This window comes from Ailuropoda melanoleuca, chromosome 9, assembly GCF_002007445.2.
Source record: "Ailuropoda melanoleuca isolate Jingjing chromosome 9, ASM200744v2, whole genome shotgun sequence".
Taxonomy (NCBI): domain Eukaryota; kingdom Metazoa; phylum Chordata; class Mammalia; order Carnivora; family Ursidae; genus Ailuropoda; species Ailuropoda melanoleuca.
In genome coordinates, this window is record NC_048226.1 from 75,636,156 (window position 1) to 75,657,275 (window position 21,120).

The 21,120-nt window shown below is 35.5% G+C and overlaps 1 protein-coding gene across 1 annotated transcript in view; it reads left to right on the forward strand.

Moving 5' to 3' along the window:
* Positions 1-21,120, forward strand: part of PKHD1L1 (PKHD1 like 1) — a 165,871-nt gene that overhangs the window by 42,751 nt on the left and 102,000 nt on the right. The window contains exons 23-35 of the mRNA XM_034668487.1: positions 858-1,030; positions 4,671-4,818; positions 5,412-5,566; positions 7,784-7,906; positions 8,810-8,915; positions 11,673-11,783; positions 12,552-12,716; positions 13,682-13,803; positions 15,855-15,987; positions 16,969-17,164; positions 18,850-18,992; positions 19,849-19,953; positions 20,617-20,805. Coding sequence (XP_034524378.1) covers positions 858-1,030; positions 4,671-4,818; positions 5,412-5,566; positions 7,784-7,906; positions 8,810-8,915; positions 11,673-11,783; positions 12,552-12,716; positions 13,682-13,803; positions 15,855-15,987; positions 16,969-17,164; positions 18,850-18,992; positions 19,849-19,953; positions 20,617-20,805 — 1,869 coding nt within the window. The remainder of the gene's footprint in view (positions 1-857; positions 1,031-4,670; positions 4,819-5,411; positions 5,567-7,783; positions 7,907-8,809; positions 8,916-11,672; positions 11,784-12,551; positions 12,717-13,681; positions 13,804-15,854; positions 15,988-16,968; positions 17,165-18,849; positions 18,993-19,848; positions 19,954-20,616; positions 20,806-21,120) is intronic.

The window sequence follows — 21,120 nt, forward strand, 5'->3', positions numbered from 1 at the left end:
GTGATAATAAAATAATTAAAATTAAACTGTGATCTTTTTAAATATCAACCTAATTCCAAACAGTCACCTTGAAAATGACTACTACCGTTTTTCAGAGGAATTTTGGAATCCTTTCCTTTGGAAGTGTTTTCTAGTGCAAGGTCATAAGTCAACTGGCCACAAATTAAATGGAATATTTTAGAGTCACTTCTTTTGAGTCTGCTCTCACCAGACCTGCATTATGATTGGTAGAGCACATATATAAGACAGCTCACTTGTGCCCAGATAAATGTAGTTCACTAAATAACAAGCTTTTAGCACCTCCCATGTGGCAGGCACTGTGCTGGGTACTAAAGACGTTGTGAACAAGACTGTCCTCCTGGTTCTGTCCTCGTGGAGCACACACGCTAGTGAGTACCACATTCAGGGAACCTAAGCAGAGCAGAACTAACAGGTCTGCAGAAGGCTACATGGCACCCAGGGTTGGGTGGCTTTTAAATATTTTATTTTATCTGATGAGGCTTATATGTTAACAGACTTTAAAGCTTTATATTCTAGAAATAAAAGTTTACCAAGCTCCAAAAACTACTTGCCTTAAGATCTTTCTAAAATTTAATTCTACACAGCTTATTCCAAGACATGGATATAATTTGGTAATTTTTTTTTAGCAGCAAAGTCCATGCAATTTTATTTCCCATTTATTTCTATGTTCTTTAGAAANTTAAGATCTTTCTAAAATTTAATTCTACACAGCTTATTCCAAGACATGGATATAATTTGGTAATTTTTTTTTTTAGCAGCAAAGTCCATGCAATTTTATTTCCCATTTATTTCTATGTTCTTTAGAAATATTTCCCATTTATTTCTATGTTCTTTAGAAAAGCCAAAGAGAAGACTTCCAGCATTAGCAAATAAAGGGATATTTTTAAAGCACTTTCAGGTGAATCACACCAAAATTAATGGATCAAGTATGGCCAACCAATATTCTATCACCATGACTTCATATAATTGCAGTTATAACATACCCATGATGGCTGTGAGCTTTGGGCAGGTAAGCCTAGAAGTTTACAAGTTACTATTTTCAATTTATGGGAGATCAGCGTTGATCTAGTAAACTTTCTTTTTAATTTTTACAAATGGCTGACATACAGATGGAATATATTTTAAGAGGGCACGATGATTGTTCTAAGGATAAACGAAGAGTTAGAGGCCTATTGAACTTAAGCATGAAATTTCACTTTAAGCATTAAAAAAATCTTCAAGAAATACATCTATGGGAAAAAACAAGGGGAAATAAACAGATTTAAGTGGAGTTTTCTCTGTTGACCTAAAAGGAAAAGTTGTGGGCTCTTTCAGTAAATGTTCTGAACAGAGATTGTTGAAAGAAAGTTTGAGACTCTGCAATATGTTTGTAAATTGTTTCTGTTATGGGGCGCCTGGGTGGCTCAGTTGGTTAGGTGTCCAACTTTTGTTTGTGTTTTTTTTTTAAAGATTTTATTTATTTATTCAACAGAGATAGAGACAGCCAGCGAGAGAGGGCACACAAGCAGGGGGAGTGGGAGAGGAAGAAGCAGGCTCACAGCAGAGGAGCCTGATGTGGGGCTCGATCCCATAACGCCGGGATCACGCCCTGAGCTGAAGGCAGACGCTTAACTGCTGTGCCACCCAGGTGCCCCTGGTGTCCAACTTTTGATTTCGGCTCGGGTTATGATTTCAGGGTTGTGAGATCAAGCCCCATGCTGGGCTCCATGCTGGGTTTGGAGCCTTCCTAAGATTCTCTTTCTCCCTCTCTCTCTCTGCCCCTACCGCCCCATCCCACTCTCACANAATGCTGGGCTCCATGCTGGGTTTGGAGCCTTCCTAAGATTCTCTTTCTCCCTCTCTCTCTCTGCCCCTACCGTCCCATCCCACTCTCACATGCATGCTCTCTCTCTCAATAAATAAATAAATACTTTCTGTTCTAAACACCATTTTTTGCTTATCAAAATTGGTATAGGGAGGGAAAAATATAGTTTCCTAAAATTCCAAAAGGATCTGAACAATTTTTGTACTGCTTCAGTTATTTATAGTAAGATCAGTATTAAATGCTGTATTTTTATTTTTTATTTCTATTTTTTAAAGATTTCATGTATTTATTTTAGAAATATATAGAGAGTGTGTGTAGCAGAGGGAGAGGGACAAGCAGACTCTGACTCTGCACTGAGCACAGAGCCTGACGTGGGGCCTGATCCCACGACTCTGAGATCATGACCTGAGCTGAAACCAAGAGTCAGACACTTAACCGACTGAACCACTCAGGGGCTCCCTATAAGTCTTTTTAAATTTAATATCCTACAAAAACATACAATGAATTAATATAATTTTCTACAATGAATCAAAAACAAGTATAATAAGTTCCGGGTTAGGGCTAAATAATAATTAAATATTGTTAGAGTCTCCAAGAGTGTTTTGCTTAATCATACTCTGATTCTGTGATTAAAAATACTGAAAAACTGTTAAGTATTCCACAAAAATTGCTTTACCCCATGCCTTCTCTAATGGCTAATGCTGTTGATCACCCATATATCCTCTTCTGTGAAATGTTTCTTCATGTCTCTTGCATATTTTCTAGCTGGGTTATTTACTTATTGTTTTTAAAGCTCTTTTATACTCCAGATATAAGTCCTTTCTCAGATATATGGTTTTGCAAATATTTTCTCTAAATGTGTACCTTGCCTTCTCATCTTCTTTATAAGGTTTTCACAGGACAAAAGTTTTTAATTTTGATAAGATCCAGTTTATCAATTTTTCCTCCTGTGAATGGTGCTTTTTGATTTCAAGTTTAAGAACTTTTGCTTAGCCCAAAGTCCCAAATATTTTTCAGTTTTTCTCTGAAAGTTTTATAGCTGTGCATTTTATATTTAAGGCCATGATCCATTTTGAGTTAACTTTTGTATAAGATGTGAAGTTTTAGGTCGATGTTCACTTGTTTGCCTTTGGCTCCAATTGAACCAGCACTATTTATTGAAAAAGCTATTCTTTCTTCATTGAATTACTTTTGCACCTTTGTCAAAAATCAGTTGGGCATATTTGTGGAGGCATATTTCTCTATGCTCAATTCTGTTCCATTTCTCCGTGTGTTGATTCCTCCACCAGTCTCCTTCCTGTAGCTGTATAATAAGACGGCACTGGATAGAGTGATTGCTCTTACTTTATTCTCGTGAAAAATTATTTGAGCTATTCTAGGTGCTCTGTCTTTTTGTGTAAATTTTGGAATAAACTTGTTATGTCTACAAAAATCTTGATAAGACTTTGATAAGAATTGCACTAAACCTATTCATTGTTTTGGAAAGAATTCACAGTTTTATTGGTCCTGCAATTCATGAACAGGGCATCTCCATTAACTTAGATCTTCTTTGCATTCTTTCATCAGTGTATTTAGGTCTTCTTTGATTGCTTTCATCAACATTTTGCAATCAGGTCTGATCCAGTACATGTTTTGTTAGATTTATATGTATTTCGTTTTTCTTTGAAGCAATTGTAAATCGTCTATGTTGTTCATTTTGGTTTCTACATGCTTGCTTTTGTATATAGGAATGTGACTGTTTTTTGTGTTGATCTTATATCCTGTAGCCTTGCTGAATTCCATGAATTTTTACAAAGTAAATGCCCTCATGTAACCACTACTCAGATCAAGATAAAGAAAATCATTAGCTCCCCAAGAGCCTTCCTTGTGTCTTGTGTCATTAGATTACTCACTCTTCACCCCTGGAAAACCACTGTTTTGATTTCTACCACCAATAAGTAGCTTTGCTTGTTTTTAATATTCATTTCAGTACATAGGACAGTATGTGTTCTTTTGAGTCTAGCTCCTTTTATTTGCTGCTGTGAGATTTATGTGTTGCATGCAGCTGTAGTTCATTCTTTGTCATTGCTTTACCATAGTCCATGGTATGAATGTACCACAATTTGACCATGCAATGGATGGGCTTTTCCCTTATTTCCAGTTTGGCACTATTATGAATAAAGCTGCAATGAACATTCTTGCATATGTCTTTCCGCGATTATGTTTACTCATTTCAGTGGGCAACGAGGCTTCTAGTTTTAAATTCTACAAGATTCACAGACAACTATGAGGGCTCAGAAGCAGGAGACTCTCATTTTCACTATTAGAGTTACAATCTATGAATTTTTATAACACTGTTGCTTTGGTCAATGGATTGGCACTCAACATCACACAGGCTTTTTCTGAGTCTGGATCAGTCTCTGTGCCGATTCTATACTATCACATATTGTTAGTTTTATAGTCCCCATATGTTACTTCTCCAAAAAGCATTTTAGTTTTTTGATAGCTAAGACTTCATCTTGTGTTTCCCTGCTTCCCCACCGTGATTAGCACTGAACCTTGACTGGAATGCCTGTTCAATAAATATTTGTTCGTTGAGTGATGGGGGGTACACTCTGAATTAATGAGGTGTTACTGTGGTTCCAGCTGATTGCTGCACAGATGACTGAGTTGACTTTGGCCTCATTATTGCAGCTGTGTAGGTATGGCCTGTGTTGATTTATGTGACTCTCCTTAATGTTCTGAAGAATCCTGAATACCTGAGGCTCATTTATGTCACGTCGCAGGATTGTACGATAGTGAAATAGAAATCATGTTAGCCATTCTTACGTTTAATCATTTTATCAATATTTATTTTGGAAATTAGATAATCACAAATGAGACAGAGAATGAGTCTGTTTACAGAGGAAGTAATTGGCCAGGGGAGTCAAAGATTCGTATTCAAAGAATTCAAGCCGCGTCCCCACCTCTAAGTGGCAGCTTTGACATTCAAGCTTACGGACACATCCTCAAAGGTATATGACAAAAGTTCAGAACGTTGTGTGTGTGTGTGTGTATATATATATAAAATTGTATATAACATATATCATTATATATATATATATATATATATATATATATACACATCAGTTGGATAGTACTGATCTAGACAGCCATAATAAACATTTTGGTGTATTTCTTTCTAATATGATTTCTCCACATAATTTATATAGTTAAGATAATGTTAGTAATGTAAAACTAAATTATTCAGAACAAATTATATTTTCACTTCTTCTTTATCATCTCTCTAGATATAACAGGTTATATTTCCAAAAGTTTGTTTTTCTTTTGTATCGCTTGGCTTATAGGTTATTTATAAAGTTAATCAATATTAAAAATAAAAATATTTGAGCCAAGGCTATAATCTGAAGTATATTACTCATGTGATTTTTGCTTCCAAGGGATACGTAAATTCTTGGCATAAATCAGATACAAATTTCATTTTTCTATATTGAAGGAGGACAGTTAGCTTACAAGTGATACTATGCAGTACACATTTCCTGTATCTTAAGGGTGGAATTTATTCGTGAATTTTTCACTCCTATTTCCTGTTCTCCTGTGAGTGCAGGCCTTCCGGCCACAGCATCAGCTCCAGATTTGCAGTTTGCGCTCCAGAGTGTGGAAGAAGTGGGCCGCGTGTCAGTGACCCGCGAGGGAACGTGCTCTGGATATTCGTGGAACATCAAGTGGAGAAGCAGATGTGGAAAGCAGAATCTTCTACAGGTTCCCTCCGCTGGCTTAGTTTTTTTTTTTTTTTTTCCTTCTGGGTGTTGCTTGCTTATTTGCACCCTGTCTCTCTCTTTTTTTTTTTTCACCCTGCCTCATTTTTATAAGAATTTGAGACTGTCTATATTTTTAAAAAATGCAAACTCTAAACATTAAAAAAAGGAAATTGAAGAGAAGATTGTTCTCAGTTATGTTGACATGATGTTCTCTTTCATGGAGAATCGCTCTTGGTACTTTATTTGCTGTCCCCTCTGGAAAAAATTCAAGAATTGGTGTTAGAAGATCCTTGACAGGGACAGGAGGAGGCCAGGCAGCGCCAGTCTCAGAACTAAATCTGGGGGAACCAAGTGTAATCACCCTTGCTGCCTATAATTCTACCACCATCAACTAAAGCTGTATTCTGGGGCCTTGGATACTTTTCTGGTTCAAAAAATGACTTTCAGGGGGCGCCTGGGTGGCACAGAGGTTAAGCGTCTGCCCTCAGCTCAGGGCGTGATCCCGGCGTTGTGGGATCGAGCCCCACATCAGGCTCCTCCGCTGTGAGCCTGCTTCTTCCTCCCACTCCACCTGCTTGTGTTCCCTCTCTCGCTGGCTGTCTCTATCTCTGTCGAATAAATAAATAAAATCTTTAAAAAAAATAAATAAAAAATAAAAATGACTTTCAAATTCATAAGGGAGTCACATGTTAAGCTGCCATCTAATTACCTTTGCTTAGTTAGAGTGTGAAGGGGCAGGGAAAATAAAAATGACTTTCAAGTTCATAAGGGAGTCACATGTTAAGCTGCCATCTAATTACCTTTGCTTAGTTAGAGTGTGAAGGGGCAGGGAACAGGGGTCAGGCCCGGAGTATGTGAAGAAGAGTCTAGAGGTGTCTGGGGGCTCAGATTGTCGAACATTAAAAAGATGATGCTTTCCAGTGACAGTGAGAGTGTGAGGAAACAGTCTTTCTCAAGCACCATTGGGGAGACAGTCAATTAGTATGACCTTTTGGGGGCATTATGTAGCAGGATATGAATATAGATACCTTCTGATTTGGCAGTCTCAGCTATTTAACGCTATACTACTGAAATAACACAAATATGAAATGATATAGGCACAGAGGTAGTCACTGAAGCAGGATTTGTAATAGTAAAAACCTAGGAACCTTTCCTTATCAGTAGAAGAATGCTTGTTAAAATGCCACAACCTTAGCATGACTGTCATGCAGCCACAGGTAGACCTGGATAGTCACCTGGAGAGATGTCCATGACGTAAGGTGGAAGAAATACAGCAGTCTACTTATGAAACCATTATAGGGGGAAAAAATAGGAGAGAGGGGAAAGAGGAGGGGAAAAAAAGGTGTATAAATGTAGCATACAATGTACACACATGGGCTATGGAGGTGCAAAACAGTAAGTCATAGAGATATGGAGGTTATTTAAGAAAATGCATCGTCTAAAATGAGAATTAGAAGATTCTGGAGCTGAGCAGCTCTAGTAACTGGTCTTCTTGGTATCTTTGCTGGTGTCTGTGCATTTACTCCTTTGTCTCTTTTCTGATCAGTCTCCTCTGCTTGCCCATCATTTCTTCTTCTTATCAGCACTTCGGCTCAGCATGGAGACTCCTATCTCTTTGTTAGCCACGGTATATACCAGAAACCTACTGTATTGGCAGAGACATTTTGGAATGACCAAGTTGTACATATTGAATTGATTTGATTCATTTTTATTATTTGGCAAAAATTTATTATTGGCAAGAAGTACAATTCCACAAGTGGATGAAAAAAAGGATAGTCGGGGTGAAAATGCTGAAGGAGAAAAGTTGACTCTCAGGTAGAAAGAGGAATAAATTATTCAACTATTCAACAATCATTTGTCAAAGCAGTCATATTCAGAAAAAGCATAGAATGTACTGAGAAAATAAAATTTAGTAAATTCATTTTCCTGGGATATATTTTATTCTAAAAATTCAGGTTACTTTTAGGCATTTAATTTAACTTGTAATTGATGCAATATATGATAAGACAATAATCTTAGCATTTTATTGGGGATAGATTATGCTCACTTGTGAAGAGGTTCCTTTTTCAAAAACTGTGACTAAAATGTTTTCAAATGCTTTTTTTTTTTTAATCCTTGGCTTTTATTCACTTTCAACCCTGCTTAATTTTAAAAAGAAAAACTAGTGTGGTCATATTTATCATAACCATTCTAGTAAAATTATTTTGTGTAACAATAGGTTAATGATCCCAATATTCTTGGAGAAAAGGCTAATATGACAGTTGTGAAGATAAAGGAAGGTGGCTTATTCAGACAACGCATACTTGGAGACCTACTTCGTACACCCAGCCAACAGCCACAGGTATTCTTGAAACTTTCCTCATGACGTTTAACATAATTTTAAATGTGTAACTACTTTGTAATACATTAAAGACCAGTTAAACAGCAGGGATGATGTCTTTATTTTCATGTGAATATTTGTGTCAATGGTTGATCAACTCAATAATATTATTTTATGACTTTTGGGAAAATTATCTTCCTTATGATAAAGGAGTGGATTTTTAAGCTTTACTACTACCTGTTAGAATTTGAAAATATATTCTTTCATTTAATCTTTACAGTCATTCTGTGAAGTAATTATTACTATTACTACTTTAATGATGAGAAAATTAACATATAAGGAGTTTAGATGACTTTCTCAAGAGCAACCTTTATTTTCCTTCATAGCACTACTCACCACTAAGGCATAATACATATTTACTTTTTAAAAAAATTTTTAGTCTTGGGGTGCCTGGGTGGCTCAGTCACTTGGGTGTCTGACTTTGGCTCAGGTCATAATCTCAGGGTCCTGGGATCTATCGAGCCCCGCATTGGGCTCCCTGCTCAGCGGGGAGTCTGCTTGTCCCTCTTCCTCTCCCTTTGCCCTGCTCGTGTTCTCTCTCATGAGCTCTCTCTCTCAAATAAATAAATAAAATCTTAAAAAAATTTATAACTGTCTCTCCCCACTAGAATATAAATTGAGTGACAGCAGGGATGTCGCCGGTTGCGTTTAATGTTGTATTACTGTATTTTAACATTTACAACAGTGCCTTTGCATAGGAGGCACACTTGCTGAATGAATGAATGGTCAAAGCAGAAAAAATATGAATGAATAGACTAATTTTTATAAACATACAAGCAAACAAATAAAATTCCATCATTTTTAAAAATCCTATGCATATTCTCCTTAGCCATGCTACCCCTGTTCTCTGTTTCTTTATTTGAGGTTGAAGTCTATGTCAATGGAATTCCAGCTAAATGTTCGGGTGACTGTGGTTTTACATGGGATCCCATGGCCACTCCATTAGTCCGGGCCATAAACCCATCTCAAGGTAATCTCCTGCCTTATAACTTGGAGTAGAGGGTGGAAGACAACTACCAAAACTGTAAACTAATAATGATTTTTTAATATACAAGTTTCACCAACTCCGGCAAGCAGACATTTTCTACATAGTCAAAAAAAAAAAATCTATCAGATCAGAAAGCTGTAGAAAGAACATTTCTTGTTTATTTTTGAAAAAAAAAATCATATTTGAAATGGAACTTGCCAGTCTTCCACTTCTCTAATTTCACCACGTTAGAATCAGTCTCTAAAATTTCACTCTGATGAGGCATTTTTGTGAGATTCTGCTTGCTGGGGTATTAACAGGAATCTTATGAGACCACTTCTAGGGGATGTAGGACTAAAAGGCCGGTAATGAGACAGCTGCTGTTTAGTAAAAGAAAAATAATTAGGTCCTAGACTTGAGAACTAGAGAGAAAAAATTATTGCCAAGAACTCAGTCTTGGGTGACACATTGTACCATATCTTCATGATATGTTATTACTTTAAAAAACATGATTACGCTTTGTGTCTGAACTCCCAGTACTGAAGTGAACGGCAGGACTAAGGATTGTTAGGAGTGACCTTTTGTTTCAGTCAGAAAGATAAACTCAGATGCTATCATCACAGATTTAATCTTGGTAGCTAGTAGAAAAATTCATCTGCTAATTATATATCAGGGGAAAAAAGGGAAATTTTAAAAACAGTACATCTTTGTGTTGAAATAATATGTTCTTCAGACTTTTTTTTACAGTAATGATATTACTTTGGGACAATTCATGTTACATGGGGTCAAAACTCTCAAGAATAAGAATTAGATTAACTTTCATTTGATTGTGGTTCTTTGGTATTTATATTTTTTGTATCTACCCTTGTATTTTGTAATGAATTTCCATTTTTATATGCACTTCTGGAAAAAATTGTTTCTTACTCAAAATAATTAACAATCTGAATTGCCTTTTGCCATATTTTGATAAATTTAAAAATAATGAAAAGATACTTATAAGTATAAAAGACATTTATACTTATAAATAATGCTATAAAAAACACCTATATGCTCTTCATTGAAAATTAGCACTGTTAGCATTTTGTCCTATTTACTTCCAATCATCAATTTAAGAAAGGAAATATTATAGGAATAGCTAAAATCCTCTTGAGGCCAAATCTCTGCTTCTGGTCCCTACAAATCTCCCCAGAGGCAGTCACAATAATTAATTTTGTGTGTATTCTTCCATGCCATTTTAATACCTTTTGTATATAACAGGCACACATGGTAATTTTGCCAGTTTTTTTAAGCTTATGAAAGAGACGTTGAAATGTAAATATCAGAGCTATTACACTGCAAATATCATTTGCATCTGACTTTTTGTCATTCAGCATTTATTTTGAGAAATACTTATATGGTTTTTGCATGTCTAATTCATCATTTTAAAATTCTTCATGAATATACCAATTTATTTTTGTCTCTATTGATGGACATTTAGATTGTTTGCAGTTTTTTGCTTTCACCCATAAGTGTATTGAGCTTTGCTGCACAAGTCCCCTATTGCATACATCCTGGAACTTCTTTAGGGTATAAGCCCAGAGACAGAATTGCTGGCTAATAAATGAGTTAATGTGTATTCAGTTTATTAGATGACCAAATTGCTCTCCAGAGTGCCTGTACTTGCAGCAGGCATGAGAGTGCCGTATTCCCCACATCCTTGTCAATACTTGGTATCACCAGCTTCCTAATTTTGGTCAATCTGATGGGTGAAAGGGGTTATCTCATCATCATCTTAATTTGTCTATTCCCTGATGAGTAATGCGTGTGAGCATCTTCTCATATGTTTCTCAGATATTTGGGCTATTTCTTCTGCAAATTGCTTGTTAACATCCTTTATCCATTTATCAGTTGTCTTTTTTCTATTGACTTATAGCTGCATATTATATATTATGTTTCCCAATCCTTTGCACATGTCTTCTCCCAGTACGTCACCTGCACTTTTAGTATCCTGCTTACGGAAGAACCATTTCAATCATGGATTTGTTCCAATTGATTTATCTTTTCCTTTATGGTTAACCATGGCTTTTTACTCTTATTTAAGAAACCCATCTGTACATTAAAGTTAAGATGTTTGATTATGTTTTCTTCTAAAATTCTAGAATTTCACATTTTTCATTCTTAGCTATTTAAATCCACATGGAATCCATGTTGTATGTGATGTTATATAGGTAGGGTGACCATATCATTTATTGACCAAATCTGGACACTAGAGTGAATGGAAAAACATTAAATATAAGGTGCTGAGATGGTGGGTGTACGCTGGTAATATCTCAGGGACTTGAGGATGTGTGTCACCCTAGATAGAGGAATCTTATTTTATCACAAGTGGAAAGTGCCCACAACACATATTGTGCAGTTCATCCTTTTGTCATGAATTTGTGATGGCAGTCCGTCATAGTGTAAGTTACCATACAGAGATGCCTGTTTACTTTGTTTGTCATAACAGTAATTTTCCTTTCTCTATGTCATTCCGTACTTCAGTCAGATAATTCTTCTGCTAATCTCTATCAACATAGATTTAAAACATGAAGCAATGTAGAGCAATTCAATGGAAAAAATTGACCATTGGTAAATATGTGCCTATTTTCCCCTGCTTTATGGCTTATTGTTTATAGCCTTTAGAAGATAGGCATATTTTTCTCTGCAAAGCATTTGATTTCGTAAGAACAGATTCTGTGGTTTTTTCATTTTAATATTGTTGTTCAAATTGATCATTTTCAGGGTCCTATGAAAAAAGCGCAATTCTAACCATATCAGGCTCTGGATTTTCTCCCGATTCAGCTCTATCAGTTTCAGTTGGACCAATGGGTTGCTCTCTTCTTTCTGTGGATGGTAGGTCCTTAGTAAAATTATTGCCATTACATCTAATTTCTTTTCTCTAAGAGAAGGTAGACTCAAAGAGCAGTATTACAATAATCCTTCTATAGATGACCCTATGGGGGCATGAAATTGGCCAACTTCTCTGGATAAATGCACTATCTTTTTAATCTTTGGTTATGACCACAGACTAATTCTTTCAGGGCTGTACAGTGTCTTTATCCCATAACAGTTGATTTTTGTTCTTTCCCTTCAAAAAGTTGTTTTTAATTCAGATATTCTGTGCATTCTTGAGATCTAAATCAATAATGCACTTGTATTATAAATGCACATATACTGTTTTGAATGAACTGTGAAGGATAGGTTTTCATTTAGGTTTTGATCACCATTCTTGATGAAACCTGATTTTACTTAGTTTTGGACATAAATCATACATTGAACCAACATTTTTAGAATTATTGATATAAATGATTTTACAGATTAGGACTTTTAAGTTATTATTACAGTAACCTTTTTTTTTTTTTCGCCACAGTAGAAGTCAAGGGCAAATTGTTCATTTTGCTTTTATTATTTTTTCACCTAGCTTTTTTCTAACAGTGTCTGATTCATAACACCAGGTAGCTTGCAAAAACTTTCACCCCATTAATATATGAGTAGTTTTCCTTAGATACATTACTTGGGGTATAAAAATGAAGGCCAATAATCCTAGTTACAAATATAAAATTTCGGTAATTTTATCTTACAAACATATTTAATTCATCATGTTTTTCTTTTTATCACAAGAAAATGAGATCAAGTGCCAGATTCTGAATGGAAGTGCTGGGCATTTCCCAGTTGCTGTGTCCGTAGCTGGTGTTGGACTGGCGCGGAATGTGGGGGGTGAGGTCTTCTACTTTACTTATCAGAATCGGATCTCACACATCTGGCCTGCTTCTGGCAGCCTGGCAGGTAATAGTTAATTGTTCTAAACAAAGAAAATTGCATGCATTTCTGTCATTTCACTGTACTATTTCTGGAGCAGGGTGGAGGGAGAGGAACCCCAAGCTCCCTCATATAGAACAAAGGAGACTCCCGTTTTGGAAGGCACAGTGATTAAATGGCTGACTAATTCTTTTGTTTCTTATAAAGCATAAATCAGGGTGACTGCTTATACTTACATCTTAGGTTATTGAATTAATATCATCAATTATTACATGTTTCTATAACAAGCTCATCAATTATGTCAAGATAAGATTTATTAGTTATTATTCTGCTTACCAGCTGCTCCATTTGTAACCGCAGTCTCAATGGAGCTACTTGACCCAGAAAAAGTTCCAGGAACAAATCGGGGAAAGGAAGGCTGATGCAGAAGATGGAAAGAAAATAACACATTTTTTCCTGTTCTGCTTCATTTCCTTTGCCTTTGTTTGATGATGCTCGGTTTTGGATTTTTGCTTTGGTCTCGATCTTTTTGGTGTGTTTTGTGTTTTTGTTTTACTTTCTTTTTGTTTGTTGGGATTTTTTCTTGGCTCATTTTGCATAGAGATATTAAAATTTGAGATTTGGGAAAAGTCATAATTCACTTTCATTCCCTCCCACAGAATGGTTAATTATGTAGAAACAGCATAATTTCTCTTTAGAATGAAGAGGTCACTATGGAAAATAGCAGTTGCTGCTAGAGATGCCCCAAAGCAAATGGTGGTTCCAAATCTGTTATTTCATTAAATCGCTTGGCCCAGTTCCTTGATGGTTCCAGACTTCAGAGCTCTGGCTCCCAGATGTGGTGGTGATTATACACATCTCGAGTCTGATCCTTGATTATTTGTCAACCCATCTCTTGATGGTTAGAAAATTCTTGAATGATGAGTTAGATTCTTGCCGGTTTCCTTTTGTTATTGTTGATCTATTATTGTTATTGTTGTTTCCTTTTGAAGGTGGTACTCTTCTGACTGTAACTGGATTTGGCTTTAATGAAAACTCAAAGGTATTAGTTGCAAATGAAACCTGCAATGTGATTGAAGGGGATTTGAATAAGATAACCTGCAGAACACCAAAAGTAAGGCATCTGATTTCAGTCATTTTTTTTTCCTGAAAACCTAAATCTCAGTAGGTTAAACACGTGTCATTTTTACCTAGGAACTGTGGCATTACAGTGTTGTTCTGTAACAACTATTTCTTCAACATCTTTCTTCTAAGATCCAAAAAGGAAGCATTATATTCATATACTAGATACTTACCATTTGGAAAGACAGATGCATAAACCAGTATTAAACAATGTGTTCCACTTGAAATAATAGAAGTAGATACAAAGTAAAAATAAAAGATAGTGAGGAAAGGGGAGCCTCAGTCATTAAGCGTCTGCCTTCGGCTCAGGGTGTGATCCTGGCGTTCTGGGATCGAGCCCCACATCAGGCTCCTTTGCTGGGAGCCTGCTTCTTCCTCCACCCTCCCCCTGCTTGTGTTCCCTTTCTCACTGGCTGTCTCTCTCTCTCTGTCGAATAAATAAATAAAATCTTAAAAAAAAACTTAAAAAAAATTTTAAAAAATATAGTGAGGAGAGGTTATAGAAAGAGTTTCACAGAAAAATTGATGGCCTATCAGAACTTGAACGATGGGGGTGCCTGGTGGCACAGCGGTTGAGCATCTGCCTTCAGCTCAAGGTGTGATCCCGGCGTTATGGGATTGAGCCCCACATCAGGCTCCTCCACTATGAGCCTGCTTCTTCCTCTCCCACTCCCCCTGCTTGTGTTCCCTCTCTCGCTGGCTGTCTCTATCTCTATCGAATAAACAAATAAATCTTTAAAAAAAAAAAAAAGAACTTGAACGATGAGTGAGAATTGACCAGGTAAATTGAAGGATGAAAAAAATTCAGTACTAACAGTCTAAAAAAAAATTCAGAGAAGCAAATCTAAACTTTTTTTGTTTCTAAAAAGAAGAATCTATGCCTTAAATGTGATAAAGTTTCAGTTAGTCGACAATAATTAATAAAGCAAATACAAAAAAAACCCATGTGAAATTCCTCATGCAATATTTTATCTTAGCAATAGTCATTGTTCTTTATCTTAAAAAATAGTGTCTAAACTTAAACCAAGACACTTGTTTGCTTATTATGTGCAAAAGGATGCTGAATCCAGTAACTAACATTAAAAAAATTGAGCAGACTCATTGTGGGTGTTATGTAGTTGAAATCTGTAGGAAAAGTAAATTTGAGCACGTGTTGGACCAAATGATGATGAAAATCTGAAGGATATGGTAGATGAAAACTTTGTTCAAATTACATCATTCAGTTAAATGCTGAGTGCATGTTAAGCAAATGCTACATGCTGGACAAATGTTTATTCCTAACTGGGAAGTGTATAGATATTCTATCAGTGAAAGTACCAAACATTTTTCTTAGGGGTCCAAGCGTTAGTCTGATTCTGAAACTAGGTCAGCAAAAACTTACAATGTGATTTGTCAGTGAAGGGGAATAAAAAATTACATTTGAGTGTGTTTTAAGAGCAAAGTGTCAAAACTTTTAGCACCTTTGCTTTATCAATTTAAAAGAGTCACCTGTCCAGGGACATCTGGGTGGCTCAGTCAGTTAAGTGTCTGCCTTTGGCTTAGGTCATGATCCCAGGGTCCTGGGATTGAGCCCTGCGTTGGGCTCCCTGCTTAGTGGGGAATCAGCTTCTCTCTCTCCCTCTGCCCCTCCCCCTGCTCCTGCTGTCTCTCTCTCAAATAAATAAATACAATCTTTCAAAACATTAAAAAAAAAATAAGAGTCGGTTGTCCAGAGCATATGAACTGTATTGCAGAGCCCTTAGGAATCCAGTAATATTTGTGCATTTAAATTGGTCATAAACACCCTCAAAACCACTTTATCATATATCTTTATCTAAAAAATTAAAACATGTAGATTACATTGGATACCACAGCTTTCTAAATATCTGAAAAATGATTCTGATTCATGACTTTGAAACCAAACATCTTCAGCAGTTTATTTTGAATAATTCTATTTGATTATAGGCATTGGATTTCTTCATCTCAATACTTAATATTTTCTAATGTTTTATTTTTGTTTTTTGTTTTAATATTTTCTTGTTTTATCTTTTCTTCTTATTTCAGAGAATTGAGGGTACAGTTGATATTTCAGTTATTACCAGTGGATTTCAAGCCACAGCAAAGGATGCTTATAGTTATAATTGTTTACAGACTCCAGTTGTAACTGATTTTAGTCCAAAAGTACGAACAATACAAGGTAAGAAAAATTTCAATCAGATCAGTCATTTGACATATATATGTAAGGTGTATATATGTAAGATATACATGTATATGTAAGCTATATATATACACACAACATAGATAGATGTAAACTATTTCTAGAAGGGTTTTTGAAGCATAGTTTCTTCTACAGTTGTTTCTTAAAGCAAAACCNACATAGATGTAAACTATTTCTAGAAGGGTTTTTGAAGCATAGTTTCTTCTACAGTTGTTTCTTAAAGCAAAACCAGCCACAAGTTTTATTTTTTTTAAGCATAGATTAGTCTACTTATTATTTCACTTCAAACATGTCCCATAAGGAGAACAATTTTAAGTTTTTTAGAAAGTACTTTGCCATCTTTTTTTCCCTGTGAAACAGTTAAGCATGAATTTTATCTCAACGTGGCAGCTATCAATTCTTTCACTGNTAAGCATAGATTAGTCTACTTATTATTTCACTTCAAACATGTGCCATAAGGAGAACAATTTTAAGTTTTTTAGAAAGTACTTTGTCATCTTTTTTTCCCTGTGAAACAGTTAAGCATGAATTTTATCTCAACGTGGCAGCTATCAATTCTTTCACTGATTTTTCTTTTGCCTCTGCAAGCATTAGAATTTCCTAAGTCCAATAAAAGATAAGAAATGAGTTGGTTAAAACTATGAGAGACTCTGGACTCCGGGAACCAACCTGAGGGTTACAGAAGGGGAGGGAATGGAGTAACCAGGTGATGGGTATTAAGGAGGGCACGTGTGGTGATGAGCACTGGGTGTTATACGCAACTAATGAATTGTTGAACACTACATCAAAAACTAATGTACTATATGTTGGCTAATTGAACATAACAATAATAAAAAAAATAAAAATAAAACTCTTAGAATTGAAAAAAAGAAATGAGTTGGTTTATTTAATATGCAAATTTTATGCCACATAATAAGTTGAATCTTCTTGTAAAACTTTTATTCTCTTTTAAAATAATAGGTGAAGTTAATTTAACAATTAAGGGTTATAATTTTGGAAATGAACTCACACAAAATGTGGAGGTATATGTTGGAGGAAAACCCTGTCAGATTTTTCAGTGGAACTTCACAGGTATTAGATGTCTTTTGCCCAAGTTGTCTCCTGGAAAACATGATATCCATGTAGAAGTCAGAAACTGGGGCTTTGCATCAACAAGGTATAGTAATGACCATAAACTTGAGGAGTTGTGGAACACATGGGGCTAATGGTTTTGGGATAAGAAAAGAAATAGTCATTGACTTTACAATATTTCAGTTGCTTTTTTCACTTATCTACATCTTTTGCAAAGTGCTCTGAGAAGATCTCATACAGTGCGATCTGTGCTTAGTTTTGAGGCCAATACCATTCAGATTAGGTTGTAAGATTCTCTGTGAATCTAGGTTTACGTATATATCACATAATTTTCTTTTACTATGGGAATACTTCTCGAGCAGTTGGTGAGGGGCAGGAATTTTCTCAGTGCTGGATTCACTGTGGAGAATAAGAGGGATGTGCCCTCCACTGTTAGTAATGCCCACAGTTTTGCTGGGGAGGCAGATTTCAAACAAGAAGATTACATCGATAATTTAATTATAGGTGTGAAAAAAGGCTATAAGAGGTAGTAGGTCTGTAAGAGCATATAATAGAGAGCACTAACTTCCCTGCGGGACAGGAAAGCGTTGCAGCTGAGCCAAGCAATGGGTAGGAGCTGCCCATAAAGGAGAGGATGGAGAGAATCCTTCTTCAGCTGTTTCCTTTAGGTAACTTCAGTATTTTCTTCCCAGAAGCTGTTTGTTAAAACTTGAGTAAAATTTTAGTTCTGGCATAAGAAAAGTCCTGGTTTAGAATACTTAGAGGAAACTGAAATTTAGGGATTTAAAAAAAAAAAGGCAGGTACACCTGATTCCGAATAGGAGGAGGGATTATTGCAGAATCTTGAAGTGAAGGGAGATGAGCAACAGTAAATATGAACCCCAGAACTACATCCCCTCTTTGATTCACAGGTCAGAGTTCACAGGGGTTCTAGAAGAGCTGCTGGTTTGTGCTTTGGCATGGTGGAGATAATGAGCGGAATTGACAGCATACAAAACTGGGTATTTCAGTGACCATTCAAGAAATATGAATTCAGTTATGCTGAGGAAGTGAAATAAAAGTTAACACAAAGACTCATTTTACTCACGATGAGAGCTGGGACATAGGAGTCTACTCTAAATATCAGGGCAGAAAAGCACTGTACATTCTGATGGCCTCCTAGCAGACCCATTGTCTGTAACAAAGCAAAATAAGTTTAAAACTCTCTCATTTGAATAGTGGGAAGGGAGCTCATGACAAGTTTCCAACATACATAGAATAACAAATTCAAGTTAGTTGTATAAAACTTTTATTTCATATATAAAATATATGGAATTTCATTTCTGTTCTCTTGTAGATAATGCTGTGTTTATGTTTTACTCTAATGAATATGCAAAATGTTTTAAAGGACATCATATATTTCTTGTGACCTCAATTCTTATAACCATATCTTTCTCATAAGAGTTTAATGTTCTCCATCTCAAATTATTCTTGCCATGGGATTTTCAGAAATCTAGTTTTCATTGTTAGGGAAAAACTATTATTATATGTTATTATTATACATAGTACATTATTACATATATTATATATGTTATTATTATACAATACAAACACAGACCATCCAACTAAATTAAGGTCATGTTAATTATCAGATTATCTAGTTCAAAAAAGTAATGTCTAATTAAATATTCAACTACTTCCTCTTCCTAAATGAATCATATCCTAATAAGAGTTTAGCGCTAGGATCTCATGGAAATCTCATTGAAACATCTATTAATTTTTCTTTTGCAGAGACAAGTTGAATGCTTCCATACAGTATGTTTTGGAAGTGACTGCCATGTATCCACAGAGAGGCTCTTTATATGGTGGAACGGAAATCACTATAATGGGTTTGGGGTTCAGCACAATACCAACTGAGAACACTGTGCTCTTAGGTAAGAGCCCCTTCACAGAAGGGTGTTATCATTTTTTTCACTTTAAAAGATGTGCTTCGGCTGCCTGGGTGGCTTAGTTGGTTAAGCATGTGCCTTTGGCTCAGGTCATGATCCAGGGTCCTAGGATCAAGCCCCAAATCGGAGGCCCCTACTCAGCAGGGAGGTCTGCTTCTCACTCTGCCCCCCCTCCACTCGTGCTCCCTCGCTCTCTCTCTCACAAAAATAAATAAATAAAATCTTTAAAAAAAATAAAATAAAAGATGTGCTTTTAGGTGCTGAGTTTTTATACAAATACTCTCAATCATGGAAACTTTATTTTGCTATTAGCGTATAAAAGGTTAAGTGTGTTGGTTACAGTGGTAAAGAGAAATTTAATAATTGCTTTTGATTTCAATAAATAAATATTTTATATTTAATGTGTATAAAACACTTTAAAAAGTAAAGGCCTGTGGACTCTGGAAAACAAACTGAGGGTTCAGAGGGGAGGGGGGTGGGGCAACGGGCTAGCCTGGTGATGAGTATTAAGGAGGGCACGTATTACACGGAGCACTGGGTGTTATACGCAAACAATGAATCATGGAACACTACATCAAAAACCGATGATGTACTGTATGGTGACTAACATAACATAATCAAAAATAAATAAATAAAAAATAAGAAATACCAAAAAAAAAGTAAATGTCTCTGTTCTAAAATAATACTCAAACATGATAACTCTCAGAAAAGTGTCAAAGATTTTACTAGGTAATGTGGAGCTTTTGCAAGGCCTTAGCTGTTTACTAATTATACTTCATCTCTATATGTTACAAAAAAATATTTGAGAAAATGTTATTTTCCCCATCTTTTTTCTTTCTAGGGTCCTTCCCTTGTGATGTGATTTCCTCATCAGAAAATGTCATAAAATGTATTCTTCGTTCAACAGGGAATACGTTCAGCATTACCAACACTGGAGAAGATTCAGGTATCAGCCAACGTTTCTATATTGTAAATAATGGAAGCCCTCTACCCTGAAATTGATTTTATTTTTATTTATTTAATACTTCATAGTATTCGGAGGAAAAAGTATTGCTATTTCTTTCTATAATTCGTCAATAGTTTGTCTCTAATTTACCCCCTTGACATTGGGGGCCACATATAGAATGAATCAGTGGTAGACTTGAGTCTACAACTGTAATTTGCAAGTTGAGGAATTGCCCCTAGGTTTTCCTGCAGTACAGAACCTCCGGAGTTATGGTAGTTTGTTATTGGCCATGGGTTTCTAAATAAATATTCAAATTGAAATTATATCGATTTTAGCATGCCTCTATGCCTGAGAAAATTCTCATGTTTAAAGAATTGATCATAGCTTTAAAATTTATTCCACGTGATATTTCTGAACAACTTGTTTATTGACTTTCTGATTTTTTTTTTTCAAATTGTCTCTTGATTATCAGTTTTGGAGGTGTATGGTTTATGTTTTTCCTTAGCTTCTCATTATCTTACTTTCCATTATTTCTGTTTATTTTTGTTACATGTTTAAATTATGCACATAAATATAAAAATGGAATACTTTTCAAGATAATTATGAGGAATTTTTACTCTTTCTCCTTTAAAAAAAAAACAATGTCTCAATTCTTGCTTCCAGTACATGGATTAGGTTATGCCTGGTCACCATCAGTCTTAAATGTGTCTGTGGGAGACACAGTGACATGGCGTTGGCAAGCACATCCATTTCTTAGGGGAATGGGATATAGGGTTTTCTCTGTATCCAGTCCTGGAAGTGTAATTTATGATGGCAAAGGATTTACGAATGGAAGAGAAAAATCTGCATCAGGTATGTTTCAACTTTGTTGCTTTTTGTGTCATGTTTCCTTTTCCCAGATATAATAAAAAGATGTTGTTTAGATTGAAGATACTTCTGTATAAATAATATGTGTAAATACACAAATTATTTAGTGGCATTTTATTGCTGTAGTAAAAATGTTACAAATTTATAAAAATATTATAAATGAATGTAAGCAAGGTATTTTGTATATCAGAGATGAGTTCTGATTCAGAAGTATCTTTATTTATTCTGGAATAGTCAACCAATTAAAAAATATAGCAAAATACAAAGNTCAAAATAAGCAAAATACAAAGAAAATTGGAG